The sequence below is a fragment of the Xenopus tropicalis genome, chromosome 8 (genome assembly GCF_000004195.4).
Source record: "Xenopus tropicalis strain Nigerian chromosome 8, UCB_Xtro_10.0, whole genome shotgun sequence".
Lineage (NCBI taxonomy): Eukaryota > Metazoa > Chordata > Amphibia > Anura > Pipidae > Xenopus > Xenopus tropicalis.
This window is the reverse complement of record NC_030684.2, coordinates 104,738,198-104,756,170: the sequence shown is the minus strand read 5'-3', so window position 1 is coordinate 104,756,170 and position 17,973 is coordinate 104,738,198. Positions and strand designations below refer to the sequence as shown.

Below are 17,973 nucleotides of genomic sequence, written 5' to 3'. Positions count from 1 at the left end.
GACGGCAAGCAATATACCTTAAAGGAGCCAGAGGGAACAGACGAGTTCTGCCATTTTCTCGGTCTCCCTGAAATCGATCTCAAGGAATGGAGAGACTTGGCTTATAATGGCAATCCACTCGAGACCCTTGACATACAGCACTGGCAAAGCAGGGGCAGAAAACATAAATTGCCTAGCTCAAAGCCCACGGATAATACGGAATAAAACCGTTCTCCCTACAACTTCAGCCATAATGGCATAATGGTCAACGCACCTGACATATTCTCAGCACCAAGAACTAATTTGGCCTCCACATAGGCATCTACAGGACAGAAGGGAACAACAGTATCCCCCTTCTCCCTCCTTCCCCCCCCCCCTTTTTTTTTTTTTTTCTTTCTCTCTTTCTCCATTACCATCATTATTATCATCACCCGCTGCCACAGATGAGCTAACACGCAAAATGTAACCACCCCACGAACTCTTATCCCAGCATACTGTCACACAACAATTGGATATGGATATTTAACAGAAGCGCCGCCGACACATAACAACCAACTACAGGCATTCAGACTTGACAGAATCACCGCATAATGCCCAACCGGAGGCACCAAACATGGACACCGCAGACACTCTGCACAAGATCCGAACAGGCACAAACAGCAATCACGGTCGCAGCGCCCCACTACATCTCCGCGTAAGACGATCATCGGTGAGAATTCAGCTCCACCACTCAGCCGCTCCTCTTCTGCATGATCTACCCAACCATTAAGACATGCCGGACATTGCCGTAACAAAACGGTTCTCTCTCATTCCCTGGTACTAAACTGACAGCCTGACTGTCATCAGGTGAAAGTATCAATAGAACATGGTTGACACAGGGCCGATGGAGAGGACGGGAGGTGGGTCGGGCGGGAGGCTCAGGGGCACACCCACGTACATACCCCCACAAAGATGACTCTATTAACCTGAAGAAGGTTTATCAAGGGCCACGACTGCAAGTAGCCAAGAAAGGATACCCCTCCCCCCCCATACAAGATACAAGCCCTGTCCATAAAAATGCAAAGATGCTAGCTAAATCTCCCACCCCCCCCCCCTTTTTTTTTTTTTTTTTCCTCTTCCTACTGCTGCTGTCCCTTACAGCAACAGGCCACCAACACCCCCATCCTAACAATAGGCACTCCTAAGGGGGCTTGCACCCTAATCTACCACAAACAGCCTGTGAGCGGGAGCCGCACTCACATGGTCCCGAAAAGCCGACCCCACACACCCCAAGGGATAGACCAATGGGTATATCATGGATGTGACAGGGGTTTTAGTCACACCCACTGTATGGTCAATACCAGCCCTACACCCCGGGCTCTAGTTAATATTATAGCAATGTATATAAGTTTTTTTCTCTGTATCTCTCTCCCCCCTTCTTCCTATCCTGTCTGGAAAATTCACATATTACTTATCCCAACAGCACGGTCTGCACGTGGGCTAGGGGTCGCCACCCGACCCACCCGTTTGACACCGATATCATGACAGACATACGTATCGGCTCCGTCAACGCGAAAGGTCTCAACTCACCTATTAAAAGATACAGCCTCATGCGAGATATGAAACGCCTCAAGGTACAAATCATGCTTGTTCAAGAAACACATTTCAAGAAAAATCACACTCCGCTCCTCAGATTTAGGGGTTTCTCCACAGTTACCACCAGCATACCATACCATAACAAATCCAGAGGTGTAATGATCCTTGTAGCGGATTCATTAGGGTTCACTCCCTTAGCATCACATTCAGACAACTCAGGTAGATACCTTTTCCTAAAGGGCCTTATAAACGGAACTAAATATACACTTGCCTCAATATACCTCCCCCCGACCGAACAACACACCGCCCTAACAGAGGTACTACAAGCTTTGCTAGAGTTTGAAGAAGGTACACTCATCCTGGGAGGGGATTTTAATGTCACTTTAGAACCAACTCTCGACTCCTCCTCAGGTCACTCTAGCATACCCTACAGAAAAATTGAAGCATTCAAAAAGCAACTCAGAACCCACACACTGATGGATACATGGCGCATCACCAACCCAACAACGCGAGACTACACATTCTACTCACATCCACATAACATGTATAGCAGACTGGACTATATTTTTATCCGCCACACGGATATTGGACTCCTGAAAGGAGCTACCATTGACACGATATCGTGGTCAGACCATGCCCCCATCACTTGTACACTCATACATAAGACACCCCAACACCGATCATCAACATGGAGACTAAATGACTCCCTCCTAAGAGACCCATCTACCAAAAAAGACCTGATTCAGAAAACTCAACAATATTTTATAGAAAATAAAACAGACAGTATGGACCCCTGGATAATCTGGTTAGCCCACAAATGCGTCATCAGAGGAGAATTAATCAAAATAGGTGCTAGGAAAAAGAAAGAACAAAACGCTAAACTTCAACAACTAATAACTAAAATCCAGGCACTAGAGACACAACATAAGCTCTCCAAACTTGTTAACACATTAGACACCCTAACACAAACCAGAAAGGAACTACGAGACACTTACTCCTCATATCTGAAGAAGGCAATCGAGTTTAATAAAAAACTGCCGCCTCTTAGCCGCAGCCCTAAAGAAAAAACAATTAAGAAACCATATAACAAAAATAAGATCTGCAGAAGGCCCCACAGTAGCAACCTCCTCAGAAATAGCGGAAGTCTTCCGTCAATTTTACACTAAACTATACCAACTAGATGACCCTAACCATCAGCAGAAACAACACCTTTGCCACACATACCTCCAAGAATCCAAAATCCCCACAATATCAAAGGAAGCTTCAACTATTTTAGATGCCCCCCTGACCAAAGAAGAGTTCATATGTGCCATTAAATCAACCAAATCGGGAAAGGCACCGGGTCCAGACGGGTTCTCAATTTCATATTATAAAGAACTCGGAGACCACATTATCCCACACTTAGTGGAAGCCGCTAACTCTATTTCCAACAATAAAAATATACCCCCGGAAACACTAGAAGCCCATATCGTACTCATACACAAGAAAGGAAAGGACCCTCTCGATCCAGGAGGTTATAGACCAATTTCCTTATTGAATACAGACACAAAATTATATGCCAAAGTTATAGCTACTAGGCTTAACCAAATCCTAGCAGACCTGATATCCCCAGAACAAGTTGGGTTTGTCCCGGGCCGAGAGGCACGAGACAACACCAACAGACTGTTCAGCATAATGCACCACTGTAAAAGACAGTCCATCCCTGCAATGCTTCTCTCAACTGATGCAGAGAAAGCCTTTGACAGGGTGGACTGGGTTTTTCTAAAAAGCACACTAGCTGCAATCAATCTTGGCCCTAGAATGCAAGCATGGATCTCCACATTATACACATCCCCGACTGCAAAACTACGCATTAATGGAGAACTCTCCCTACCATTTCACATTCGCAACGGCACCCGTCAAGGCTGCCCACTTTCCCCACTCCTATTTGTCCTATCCCTAGAGAACTTCTTAAGCAGAATAAGAAATAATCCAGATATTAGCGGCATCAAAATAGGGAACAGAGAGCATAAAATTGCGGCCTATGCCGATGACCTACTCTTCTTCCTTAGGAACCCACATATCACACTACCTAATCTGCTGAATGAGCTTAAAAATTTTGCCCTAATAAGCAATTTTAAGATTAACCTAACGAAGTCAGTAGCCCAAAATCTATCTATCCCTCCTGCAGAGTTTACAGAGGTAATGCACAATTTTCCAATTAAAACGTCCCATTCTTATTTCACATACCTAGGAATTAAGATCTACTCAGACCTAAAACTCACAATAGATAGGAACTACGGAGACTTTCTTAATGCCATCAAAACAGATTTACACAGCTGGTCTAAACCAACCCTGTCATGGATAGGTCGCATTAATTCTCTCAAGATGAACGTACTACCTAGATTTCTTTATATTTCCCAAGCTATCCCATATCCCCCACCCAAAAATACACTCCGCACATTAAACACCTTAACTAAGCTATTTGTGTGGGACAACAAAAACCCTAGACTGGCTAGAAATACACTGTGCGCTCAAAAATCTGACGGGGGTCTCAGCCTTCCCGATTGGGAAGGATACCATAAGGCGACTGTCATAAACAGATGTTTAGACTGGTCCTTCCACAGAACCTCAAAGCTATGGATCAGCGTGGAGCAGGAATCCTCCACCACTCCATTATGGGCAGCTACCTGGCTACCCCCCTCTGCAAGAATATACAGTGATAAAACAGACACCAAATTGAGATATACACTAGACACCTGGGACTCCCTAACTAAGTCAGGAAAATGGAGCAACTCACCCACACCCCTCCTCCCCGTTTTCGGCAACCCGGCCTTCACTCCAGGATTAGATTTAGATAACTATAAGAAATGGAAGCTGGAACTGCACTCAGGAATTAGCTTTTTCTATAAACCAAACCAACTCAAAACTTTAGAAGACCTATTAGGCGACACCACCCCTACTGACCTAGACAGGTTCAAATATCGACAAATTAGACACTTCATACATTCAACCTTCCCGCCACATAAAGAGAAGCCAGAACCAACAGAAATAGAACGAATCTGGTCCAAAGACAAAACCCCCAAAAGGGCCATCTCACTTTTATACAAACAGATTCTGAACCTTAGACCACACCCGGCAGACCACTATAGAACAAAGTGGGAAAAAGACCTCAACATCACTATAGACGAAACCCAATGGGCTAAAATGATTCGCCTAACACACACTTCCTCCCAATGTACAAAAATACAAGAACTCAACTACAAAATATTAACCAAATGGTATAGGTACCCTACAAAATTAAACAAAATCTATAGGGCAGTCTCCCCAAACTGCTGGAGATGTGGTAAACACCCAGGTACCCTCACGCACATATTCTGGAGCTGTCCAGCACTAGCATCCTATTGGTCCACAATACGAGACACCATCAAATCTCTTACAGATATAGAGATCCCAGATACCGCCTCAACAATTCTGCTACACGACACCTTCTCCTCAGCTAAAGCATATAGAAACTCCCTAGTCCCAATATTGTTAGACACAGCCAAAGCTCTCATACCAGTAAAATGGAGAACCACGGAAAGCCCCACAACAAGAGACTGGCTACACAAAGTGGCAGAGATCTGTAAATTTGAGGAGCTGAAACCCAATTCTGCTGCAGACCACCAGAACTTCATCACTAAATGGTTCCATTGGAAAGAATTTACAAATACAGATACCTACAGGCAATTATGCCTCGCATAAGGTCCTAACCAAATAAATTCGCATGCTCAGATCTGAGACTCAGCTAACGAAGATGAACAAAACAAAGCTAGACACGGGCCTTGGCTGGCACCCCGACCCCACGTGCGCACCTTTAAGCAGCAGAACTTTACTCATTTTTCCCCCTTAGCTTATCGAAGCCCCCCATGATTCTCCCATCACCTACCAGTGCGCTCTGGAGCTTCACCCGTACGGTAAAACCGTGACTATTCCAGACAGGACTCCCCAACCCCCCTCCTACCTCCTCTACTCCCCCACCTCACCCACTCCCCTATCCCAGTTTCATATCCCTCTTTGAACCCCCCCACTCCCCAACCTCAGTCCCCCCTTCTATTCCCCCCTGTTATAATGTTTGACTTATTATGTTGGACGATCCACTACCATATGGCTAAACACCAGTCCACGCAACGTAAGGACTCTCCGCGGCTTCATTAGATGGATCCTGGCTATTGACTGTATAAGAAACTAGTAAACGTCCTCTTGATTTATCTGTAAAGATGAACAGCACCTGAAATGCCTTCCTTCTTGCCTTACCATGTATGCATATAGCCATATGTTTAGATGGATCTATATTTGTACCTGAATTAAAACTCAATAAAAACATAATTAAAAAAAAAAAAAAAAGTTCCATCAAAACCCCACTAGTCTCGCCCATCTGTTCCACTGCCTGCTGGCTGAATACTCTAAATGTGCAGGGGAGCCGGCGGCACAGATATGGGCAGGGCTGGGAGCATTGATTTACCAACCTATATGGCATGCAGAAGCACCCAAATGGATATACAGCAGACAAAATTTCCAAGGACAAAAACAAGTCCCAAACTGCAGGCACATTTCATTCAAAGCCTTTTTGTCCAAATGGGGCAAGAATGCTTTTTATTGTGTTGCAGAACAATTTATGTCTGATATAGTACTAGTATCTGCAATAGGTACTGTCCTGAGAGGCCTGCAGCAATCAAAACCCATGTATTATCAGCACAGATCTGTAAATTTGTGGGGAGCTGAAAGGAACATATTTGTTTTTGTTACACCAATTTTATTTCTTCAATAGATTAAAATAAATATATTTTTAACCCAATGCTTACATAAGAATAAATCCTTATCCCTCACTCACTGTTTAGCCTTAAGTAAACTGTCTTAAATTGCTATGTCCCATTTTGCTTTATATACATTATAAAAGCAGTAAATCGCCCTTGTATTTCTGCTTTCTACAGTCCTCTTGCATCCGCCATTTTATTAAAGTGACCGCGCTCTTCCTGATTTTAAATTCCCATGTGCAAATAATCTCTCCTGTTAACCATAGTGTGTTATCATCTCACTTTTTGCAGTTGCTTTATTATCGCCCCCAAGCGCTTTTGCTCTGACGCTGGCTTCTGAAACACTTGCCATGTATGCAAATAAGGAACCAAGCGCCTCCATGGTGATCTGACACTTAGGGGCACATTTACTAAGAAATTTTGAGAAAAAGTCAATTTTTATTTAACTTTTAGATATTTTTGAGATTTATAAATGGGTTTTTGCCAGTACTCCATTTTTCTGATATTGTTGCTCAAAATTTTTAAAATTTTTCAAAAATAGCTCCCATAATTTGTGATTCATTAATGTTTAGTTAACTTTTTTTTATTAAAAAAAAGGGGAAAGTTAATCCCCTCATTGTTTTCTATTTCACCCAGTATCAAGTAAAACTTAAACACATTATTGTTTTCAAGAATGAGTTCCAATGCTCCTAAAATGGCTGTTGGAGCAATTCCTGTTTGAGAAAAATAAAAATGAATGTCCGAATTTTTCGAGTTTTAGGCTTGAAAAATTCTGGATTATCAAGTGTAAATTCGCAATTTTATAAATCCAACAATGATTGAGTTTAATTCGAATTTATACCATATTGAGTTTATAGGCCAGAAAAAACAAATTTTAGTAAATCAGCCCCTTAGGTTCCCATTGGGTAGGAGGCAGCAAATTATCTACTGTAAGCAGAAGGAAAAATGGCTCAAACTGCATGCCCACATTGTGTCCTACCCAGGGCAGGTGGGCAGATGGAATTGTAGAAATCGCTGACATTACCATACTGATAGGCACAGCACTTGATCACTTGCAGAGAAACTGCAAGTGGTTTGAGGACATTATAAAGATGCCTGTACAATGAGACAAACATGGAAATAAAATGTCTATAGAGAAAACTGCTAAAATTGTATTACTGCAAACTGCCTGGGCAACAATGAAATTGGTCCATTCTCATGACTTTCTTTTAGATACGCATATTGCCTCTAGTAAGGCTTGTGGATCACAGGATATATAAGCATATTGCCTGTAGTAAGGCTTGTGGATCACAGGATATATAAGCATATTGCCTCTAGTAAGGTTTGTGGATCACAGGATATATAAGCATACTGCCTGTAGTAAGGCTTGTGGATCACAGGATATATAAGCATATTGCCTGTAGTAAGGCTTGTGGATCACAGGATATATAAGCATATTGCCTGTAGTAAGGCTTGTGGATCACAGGATATATATCATATTGCCTGTAGTAAGGCTTGTGGATCACAGGATATATAAGCATATTGCCTGTAGTAAGGCTTGTGGATCACAGGATATATAAGCATATTGCCTCTAGTAAGGCTTGTGGATCACAGGATATATATCATATTGCCTCTAGTAAGGCGCGTAAAACACAGGGTATATTCTCTGCTGTTTTTAAGCAATAGAGCAGCACCCAAACCTGACCAAAAAGCTTGTCAAGGAGCTAGTAGTGACAGCAGGCAGCTTCCATTAAACATAAAGACAAGCTCCTCGGCAGCATCAAGTGCTTCTGCCATGAGCCAAGGCTGTGGCATATGCGGCATTGTGATCTTAGCTACTAAATGCAATCAAAATGCTGTAACTTGATCTGAATCACTTCCCATTCAGTTGAACAGGGAGCATTACTGGCTGTGTTTTAGAGCATAAGTAGTGGGTACTGGTGGCACATAATGTGTTTCCCATTCAAAGCTATCTGGGATGGCGACTGCCAAATATTTAAACACAATTTAGCAATACAAAACAAACACCACTATACAGTAAGGACCCAATTCATGCAGCCTGCTCTACTTTTGTGTCACAGCTCAGTGCTTCATGGTTAATACTGAATCCAGATGAACTCTGGGTTTTCCCAGTCATCATACAAATGTCTTAACTGCCACTCATTCATCTGGCTTCCTTTCTGTAAATGAAACTGCATAAATCATCAGGAAAAACCAAAACATCCAGCACAGTCAGTTAGGTTCTATACTGTGCCGGGTCATTTGCATTCTTGAAGCAGAAATAAACAGGTATCAATTTTAGCTTTATTAAAAATATTTTAGGAAGGAAAAAAAAAAAAAAAAAAGATATACTCAGACAACCTTCCCAGCTCTGTATTACATTGAAATATGTTTGTAGCTGTCAGTCACTTCAACATGAAAATTTACATTCTGATCACATTATTTTCTTCTCCAGCATAAGTGTATTACATAATTAAAGTTACAAATACTAATTGAGATTTAAATATATTTCAGACAGAGATCAGTCTGCGATTCAGCACCAAACTATCTAGTTAAAAAAACTGCCAAAATTATTAATACAGGATTCATATATATTATGATCAGACACAATGTGGTGTTTGGTTTTAAAGAGGTGATTTTTTTTTTTCAGTCAGTTTATTTCAACTTAACTACCAGCTCAAATCACATACCACCTATTCCAGCAAGTTGATTTACAAATGGCACATAACACAGGCCTCTTTCCTTTTTAATTCTCACTTAAAAAACGCATATAGCAATTAATGCAGCAGCCATTATATTCAAACTAACATTCTACTAAAATTTAAATTACCGTAACTGTAAAAAAACAATCTGAACTTTGTTTATAGACCCAGCAGGATGATCTCAAACTTTCAGAAATAAAAAGCAAGGAATTTTGTCACTTAGTGACAAACCTGCTTTAAATTCATTGCTGATGCTCTCTACTAATATGCCCTATGCAGAGCAAAACTCTGTGGATGTGGTAAACAGAGAAAGAAAGAAAACCACCGTGGTGTATATATATCTGACTAGTGATGAGCAATTTTCTTCGGCAGGCATACATTCGCAACAGAATTCCACATTTTGCCACTGGTGAATTCTTTGCAAAACTGCGGCAAAAATTTGTTGTTAATAAAAAAATAGCAGAAAAAACCCCCATTCACTTCAATGCATTTGGAGTGAGTAAAAATGCCCACTGACTTTGATGCATGTGGGGTGAGAAAAAACACCCACTTACAATGTACTTTGAGAAAAGTAGCCGAGCAAAAACGCCTATTGACTACAATGCGTTTCACAAATTTTTCTCCTTTTTGCAAATTTTCCACCAGTTTTGCAAAATTTTTGCTTACGAGAAATGGGACAGATATCACTATATCTGTCAAACTTATCCCTGGCATGGTCTGCATACACATTGACTAGGTACGCCTATATATCCTTCCACATCCATGGTATCCCTATGGAAAATAGGAAGACACATTATTCAAAGCCTTTACTGTGCCTCCTTAAAACGAGAGGTTTAGCACAGTTGTGTAAAGTTTGGCAACCCAGCCACAGAGTTTAAGCATCTCAAAGAGCAACTTGTAATTATTAGCAGTTTCAAGCTTCCTCCAGATTGTTTTTTTTTTACCTAAAAGGTGGTAATAAGAGACATTAAAGCTATCCCAAGCTTCGCTGTAAAACTACAGGCATCTAAATTTCACAAGAGACAAAAGCCTTAAAAGAGAACTAAAGCCTTACTAAAGATGTACGCTAGCAATGCTGCACATTATGTTTTGGGCTTTTGTAACAGCCCAAGGCAACCACAGCCCTTTAGCATGGAAGCCTCCAAAGTGTCCCCCCCAGTAGCTCCTCATCTTCTTGTCTACTGATTCACTGCACAAGCTCTGGGCTGCTATCACTTACTGGGCTTAAGGTAATTAGTTATTAATACAGAAAGCTGCTACATGGCAGCTGTGAAACCAGTGCAACTAGCAATACAATTTAATAATCAGCCCTGTAGCATCAGCTTATATAACAGGCCAACCTCATTTTCTGCTTGAGGTTTTGCAACAACCGCTAAGCTCAGCTTCTCAACAGTTGCTCAGAGCCCACTGAGCATTGAAGTGCTGCAGAAACTTTCCAAGATGGGGAGCTCCTGTGACAACTGTAAAGACCTGGATCATTGCTGCTATTAAGATGGTGAAACTTTAGACTGGTGCAGTAAGTTAAGTATATAAAATATGGCATTTTAAGCTATATTCATTTTTTAGGGTTTAGTTCTCTTTTAAATGTCCCCCAATCCCGTATTTTACTCAACCTACTGTAGGAATACTTTCTGCCAAACTATATATATATGCTGCTTTCTTATACAAATTCATTCAACTCCCCTTTTTAAATTACAGACCAATACCAATAATAAAAACATTAACTGCAATTGTCCCTATATAGATAGGAAAGTCCTAAAGATATTTATTTACCAGAATGTTGGCAAGGGTTTTCATGGGTTGGGGCATGTCTGGGCATAACTGGGAATAGTTGGTTGTTACTTAATTTGTCCCAGTTTCTTATTTTAGAATGGTGGTATTTATTAGAATAGGTTTGAAATTCAGTTTACTTTTTTTAGTGGAAATAATTTTAATTGTATTAGTAAATTTATATCTGTCTTCAGCCAATAGCTGCTTACATTTTACTTAATAAACATATATTCTAAGGTATTTTACAATGTTTAAAAGAGATCTGTTCCTAACATGTCTAGAGGCATAACTCCCCTGTTAACCAGTTATGTACACTTCCAAGAAAACCAAGCTGGTCATACACAATCCAATATTGGCAGTTAGTCTGCCTATGACACGGATCTGAGGCTAGCTGGGCCCTACTGCTGTATGGCCAAACTGCTCAGAGATCTAGCTGTTCTGGCTGCAGGTCATATAGCCATAATCTGCTCATGTGAGGCTGGCATAATGTCAGTTTTAGTATATCCATTTTCCTGTAAGATACTTTAGTGTGCTTTAGTGGTGCCTAACTGGGCAATTCAGAGAAAAACCTGTTCTGATGATAAAGTCATAACCAAAGTATACAAGAAACCTTTACATAAATAAATGGGAATGTCAGTTAGGTGGTGAACATCCAAATAAAAATAAATACATAAATATCAGACTGGCTCCTTAATGTATGACACACAGTGATTTGTACAATACATTTCGTTTTTTAACACTGCCCCCTCAGACTTCACTCCTTTGCTACAGCTTTTGAATCATCACCTGGAATTTGCCTGCAAATAAAAAAAAAAAAGACATAATTAAAGGAGAGCTGTAAGTTTTAAACTAAAAAAGGATTTAAAACATGACCTATTAAAGGATCTTTTTAACTTCACATATACATATATTGCCCTTTTGTATCTTTTACCATTTTGTGATGTTTTGTGTGTTCCATTACTGATCCAGACAGGTAGAAAAAAGTTTTTTTTCTCCAGTAGGAAGAAGTGTGCAATGTTCAGGGGACTTTGCTCTTTTTTTTACCCATATTCCCACCATGGAAACCTATTAAATAACAACCTGTACGGTGCCTCATTGTATGCAGTGAATATCTGTCCAGTAAAAATCAAAACAAATGTGTGATCCTTGTCTAATACAACATACTGTATATAGCTATTCTGCTTCGAAACAAAACACATCTAGATATGTTTCCCAGATATTATTATAGATATCAATCAGCTATTTGTGTTTTCTCCAAGTTACGCATTATGTAAAGCTGGCCCCACAGGTTCTGTAGCTTTAGTTTGATTATCAGCTGGGTAATCATGTTTATGGCCAAATGTCATTAATCACTAGGTGGAAACAGTTCAGTAACTCACTGATACCCCCAAACATAAACCAAAATGGGTTACCAGCTGAACTGCTTTACAGTTCTGGCCCATCACCTTTTGTGCTTTCTCACCATAAGTTTGTACGCTAAATCAACTGTTGGGAGGTCATAAATACACAAATAATCACATAAATTTGTCAGAAAATGATTACATAGTAACATAGTAAGTTGGGTTGAAAAAAGACATATGTCCATCAAGTTCAACCATAATGCCTATATATAACCTGCCTAACTACTAGTTGATCCAGAGGAAGGCAAAAAAAACCCCATCTGAAGCCTCTCTAATTTGCCGCAGAGGGGAAAAAATTCCTTCCTGACTCCAAGATGGCAATCGGACCAGTCCCTGGATCAACTAGTACTAAGAGCTATCTCCCATAACCCTGTATTCTCTCACTTGTACTGAGAGCTATCTCCCATACCCCTAAATATTTATAAATTTCCTATACATAAATTGTATAGGAAATCTGTGCATGTGTGGCCAGGCTTGGTCTACACAGTGGGAGGGTATGACTGCTACCAACACACCTCGGTGACTGCAGGAAAGAAAGAAAGGGTATAGCTATCACTGGAAAGAAAAAGCAATATAAACCACACTTGAACATCACTTTCATCAGAGTAAACCTACTGGACATTGAAATAGTGACAAAATACAACCACATTCTTCTAGCTGGGATCCTATCCCAGAAGTTTACCGGCTTGGTTTAGTTGATGTACTCATGCTCCTGAACAAAAATAAAACTCAAAAAGTATTTCTAGAAAACATACTGGATATTGAATATAATTAAAAATCTTCCTCTCAATTATATACTATATAATATATAGCTTTGATAAATGTGTATTCTGTACAAAAGTGTCGACCCTGCACTTATGTTGTAACTGTTTTTTTAATTAAAATGGAGGGGGAAAATATCTAATTATATTAGGTCCTAGTCCCAATATATACATATATAGGCATTACATAGGGCAGTAAAATATAAAAACCCTGAAGTTTAGATACAGTACATGTTTAACTTCCTATTTAACGGGAAGGTCAATTTAAATTATTGCATTATGTTCATAAATGCTGCCATCTACTGGGCACTTTTGAATACTAATAAAAATCCTTAAAATGTTATTGATAACATTATTATTTTCTTGATAAATGATGACCAACCCTCAAATGCACTGGAAAGAATTATGCTATCCTATACTGCATTTAATTGATGTGATAATACAAATACGATGGATTTTTAGGTACTTTCGCTATGTTATATTGATCTATTGTTACATCTATAAGTATCATCATTTAATTCTATAGCACCAGCATTGGTGGTTATGATACAAAAATACATAAGTAATGCGAACGCCAGGAAATGTTGTACACACATTGTGGTATAATGGTTATACTTACATGCAGGCATGACTGAGACTTCTGCTGTGACAATACTCTTTATTCCCAAGTTAGACAAACCTCCTCTGATTAAACCACAAGAAAATGCCAGGTACTGCATGGAATAGTAAGTACAAAGAGAATAAGAAGCAGCATTAGTTACAGATCATACAGTAGTTATCCCAAAATTAAGGAAGAGTCTGAAAGGCAACTAACTTTGCTATAGGAAAGTAGAGCTACCATATGACACAAAACCCATCATGTAGAAAACATGTATCTGTACCTTATTTTGCTTGATTTAGTACACTAGCACATACTTAGTGGAAAACTGGGCTACCTTAGCTTAGAATTCTAATTTGAGTCAGGAAACTGAAGGCAGCAGTAGGGGAAACAGCAAGAATATCAACAAACTACGATGGCCAAAGCAGGTGCTTCAAACCAGCCCACTTGCCTGACAATGGATGAACAGAATGAAGAACAGATAAACAAATACAAAAGTGTAGTAAGTGTCTCAGATTTTTGTCTTGCTGGGTTGCATGTTTCCAGTAAATATGCCACGCAGCACAGATAAAAAAAAAAACTCAGGCACTTATGAAGGTAAACAAACCTGCAGACCAGCCACTCCCACCAGCTACAGTCCAGGGAGAACAAAGAGAAGCATCTAAAATACTGTAGGGCTGTCTAGCTGGAGACCACTTGCTGACTGTGGCCCTCCAAAGGATTTTTAATCAAGTGATCCATGGTAAGGCACTATCATTTTAAAATAATATGGCCCCAAACACGTGGTAGGTTTTATAATGGACTCACTACACCAAGCTAATATCAGAGCTTCTACAGAAATGAAGATGTTGAATATATCCCCTCATGCTTAATTTCTAACAGTGTAGGCTGACTTGCCATCAGGGCATTGACTTCTGAATGCAGGTGGAGAGGATCTCAATAGAGTTTTGTCAGAATGCATTCCAAAAAAATAAGTTGCATAGATGAGACAGTGATGGGTCTGCAATGCTAAACAGAAGATAATAAATGAAAGTGTCCCTGTGTGTCTTTGATTTTAGAGGTGACAGAATCTCATAAGGTATCCGTTAATGTTGCAATCAGGATGTAATTCATTAATTATACAAGGTTAGTGTTTGTTTTTACCTTTGGTGCATGTTCCAGATACTGTTTTCCTGCAGACATCTGGGTAATAAGTCGGAATTTATTATCCTGAAGCACATAAATGCCCTTTATAAAATGAAAATATGTACAATTGATTAGAAGCCTACAAGGCCTTCTCCAAAGTTCTATTGCAGGTCAATACAGTTCCACTTTAGCCAATAAACCTTAAGGGGTCATTAGTCACCTTAGTTTTCTCTTTATACCAACCGCTTCCGATCTGCCTAATCCTCTGGGAGAGGGGCAAGATCATGGACTGATAATTCTAACTTCTGTCAAGAAACTGCAAAACTGTATAACACAATCTGTCTGTGGGTGGCTGTCTTTACACTAATGCCTCTTGCTGACTTATACTGTACATATACTACTCTTGTCCACTTAAAAGAGAACTATTGGAAAAATGAATTTAAATGTTATGCTAGTGTACACATTGAAACATGTAAAAACACTGTTATTTTATTATTAGTATTATTAGAAGGGATGCACCGAATCTAGGATTTGGTTCGGGATTCAGCCAATATTCATCCTTTTCCGGCAGGATTCAGCTGAATCCATGCCTCTAGTAAAGCCAAATCCGAATCCTTAAAGTCATATGATTTTTTGTCAAATAAAGAAAGAAGTTGAAAGTTGTTCACTGCGTGCAGTTCTCTTTCACCCTTCATTATGCAAATCTAAATATATAAATTAGGATCTGGGGTCAGTCTGGTTTTGTCGGACCCTAATTATTTGTATTAGTACAAGCCCTTATGCATTTTCCACTGATTTTAAATTGCCAGTAAGAGCATGCGTTCTTTGTTTTACCTGATGATTGGTCCGGAGATTATCAATTTGCTTCTTAAACACCGTTGTCCAAAAATCTTTGCAGACAAATTTCATTATATCTAGTTCATCTTTGAACCTGGCTGTGTCCTTGGTAAATCTAGTTAGGATGCATGCAAACAAAAAATCAATTCTAAGGACTACAGAATACTTTATACAATTACTGTATAGATTTGGAACATATAAAAAAAGCACTTTTATTAATATGAGCCACAATCTCAGTACCTGCAGCAATATGCTCCTATTTGTGTCTGTAAGAAACCCTGCCATTTAGATTGTAAGGGCAGGGACCTCCATCCTCTTGTCTCTTTGATTCTTAACCTATTGCAATCATGTCTTGTATTTATTATCATACTTTGTATTTATATTATTGTAATAACTCCGTATTGTTCTACTGTACAGCGCTGCGTACATAAGTAGTGCTATATAAAGATATACATACAATAAGTATATATTATTAAATATAAGAATAAAATATTTCTAATGTGGATACATCAACTCCAATAATATTAATATTACATAAATCATAGTATAATTACAACAACAAGAAAATAGTAAAATCATGATGATAAACATGAATATTATACTCACCGCTCTATTAAACCTTGTCCAACACGAAATCCCATGTTCTCCAGTTTAGTAATACACTTTCCATTTTCCTAAAAGACAGTTTTTGGCAGTGAAAGTTAACACATGGATCCACTTTCTTCACAAATAAGTGAATCTACTGACCAACCATGTACTGATAAACTATTTTATGGCCACAAATGCCCTATTTTAGGCTGATGGCCCATGAAGCAAGTTAGTCGCCCGAGATAGAACTAGGCTACCGTGGGCCTATCCTTGCCTTTTCATTCCAAAATGCCGTTCCACCAGAAACAATAGGAGTCGCTGTTGAAAAGGTCTACGCATCGCTTTAGCTTTCTGAAGTGGCAACGTTTCCTCCTGCAGGTAACTTCATGTGACTTTGGAAAGCCGAAGCAATGTTGCCAGTGGAAAGGCATTTTGGAGCGGTTAGTTGTCCGTGGTAGCAGAGATCTATCTTTGCTACTAATCTTCCCGAAATGCCTTCCCACTAGCAAGAATGTAAGTCGCCGGTGAAATGGCATACACATAGCTTAGGTTTTCTGAAATTCGCCCAAAGTTTTCTTGTGAGGAACTTCACCGACTTCATAAAACCAAAGTGACCGTATGCCATCCCACCAGTGATTTACATTCCTGTCAGTAGAATGGCATTTCAGGGAGATAAGTCACCTCTGGCAGTAAAGATTTATGGCGGCGACTAATCGTGCCGTTTGCCACCTCCCTTACTTATATAAACTGTAGGGCAGATGACACAAGGAGATTAGTGCCCCCCAATTAGCCTCCTCTAGCAGTGGCAACTAATCTCCTCTACCTTGCTTTTCTACCAGCAAGGGTGTAAATCGCCGCTAGGAAAATATAGGTGCTGCTTTTTTTTTTCCAGGGGGGACTGTGTGTTAGCACCCTAGATTTCCTGAAGCAAACACACATTTTTTACCTGAGAGTAATCTATTACACAGTAAGTTTCCAATAAAAAAAAACTTCTTTAACATTGAAGCTTGCATTTGCACATGAGTCAGCTGACAGGTTCCACCACAGGAACACATAGGGGTATATTTATCATGCTGTGTAAAAAATGGAGTGAAACATCACCGGTGATGATGCCCAGGGCAATCAGAAATTAGATTTCAACAGTTAGAAAACCAAAGCAAAGCATCTGATTGGCTGCTATGAGCAACATCACTTTTAATGCTTTACTCCACTTTTTACACAGCATGATAAATATACCCCTATAGACTTTTACAATTGTATGTTTTCTAATGGACAAAAGGCAGAGCAAAACGCTGACAATTTCTTATCAGAAAGTTAGTTCAGGTGATTTCTGTGCTGTCTGGCACCATTTATAGTAGCTCTGAGGCACAGCCATACTGGCATTTGGTGGATTTTGCTACTTTAAGATGCCATTAGCAGTCACTATTTAATGGGTCTATGGAGGCTGATAAGGGCTCTGTGTACTTCAAATACCAAAGCCTATACTGAATCACAGGGAGTTGTGGTCCAAACCAGCTAGAAGTCCAGTAAGGGGCACCTACTCGTATGTTCTGCTTTGCTGTACGTTGCAATTATGGTGAATGCTGTCAGCCCCTGTGCAGCCACTCCCCATACATACCCCTTTCTAATTCGACACTGACTTACCGCATCCCCCTGGTCACCGCCGGCTTTATACACACAGGATATAACCTCATTGTGCAGAAGCAAAAAGAGGGCTTCATCAGCCATATCCTGCTTGTTCATGCCTACAGCAATCTCTATCTCTGATTGGGCGAAGATTCGGGGTGGAAAAAAAAACAGCAAATTACTATTGGTTCCAGGGCAAATCTCTGACAGCAAAGCCCATTGCACGACTCTTCCCTGTAATTAGTTAACATTATCGCC

General features: G+C 39.9%; 1 protein-coding gene across 1 annotated transcript; it reads right to left on the bottom strand.

Annotated features, from left to right (window-relative positions):
- Window positions 1–10,567: 10,567 nt before the first annotated feature.
- On the bottom strand, window positions 10,568–17,970 carry trappc6b (trafficking protein particle complex 6B). The gene is made up of 6 exons (XM_002933722.5): window positions 17,734–17,970; window positions 16,108–16,175; window positions 15,499–15,616; window positions 14,683–14,766; window positions 13,561–13,654; window positions 10,568–11,577 (listed from the first exon to the last, which is right to left on the bottom strand). The coding sequence occupies exons 1-6, from the start codon at window positions 17,830–17,832 to the stop codon at window positions 11,546–11,548; spliced, it is 495 nt and encodes a 164-aa protein (XP_002933768.1). The 5' UTR covers window positions 17,833–17,970; the 3' UTR covers window positions 10,568–11,545.
- Between the last annotated feature and the right edge of the window lie 3 nt (window positions 17,971–17,973).

Excerpts from the sequence above, each read along its gene's own strand:
- trappc6b (XM_002933722.5), bottom strand. The coding sequence starts at position 17,832 with ATGAACAAGCAGGATATGGCTGATGAAGCCCTCTTTTTGCTTCTGCAC. Across the intron at positions 15,617-16,107 it reads GGACAAGGTTTAATAGAGCG|ATTTACCAAGGACACAGCCA; the intron begins GTGAGTATAATA and ends CATCCTAACTAG. Across the intron at positions 14,767-15,498 it reads ATCTCCGGACCAATCATCAG|GGCATTTATGTGCTTCAGGA; the intron begins GTAAAACAAAGA and ends CATTTTATAAAG.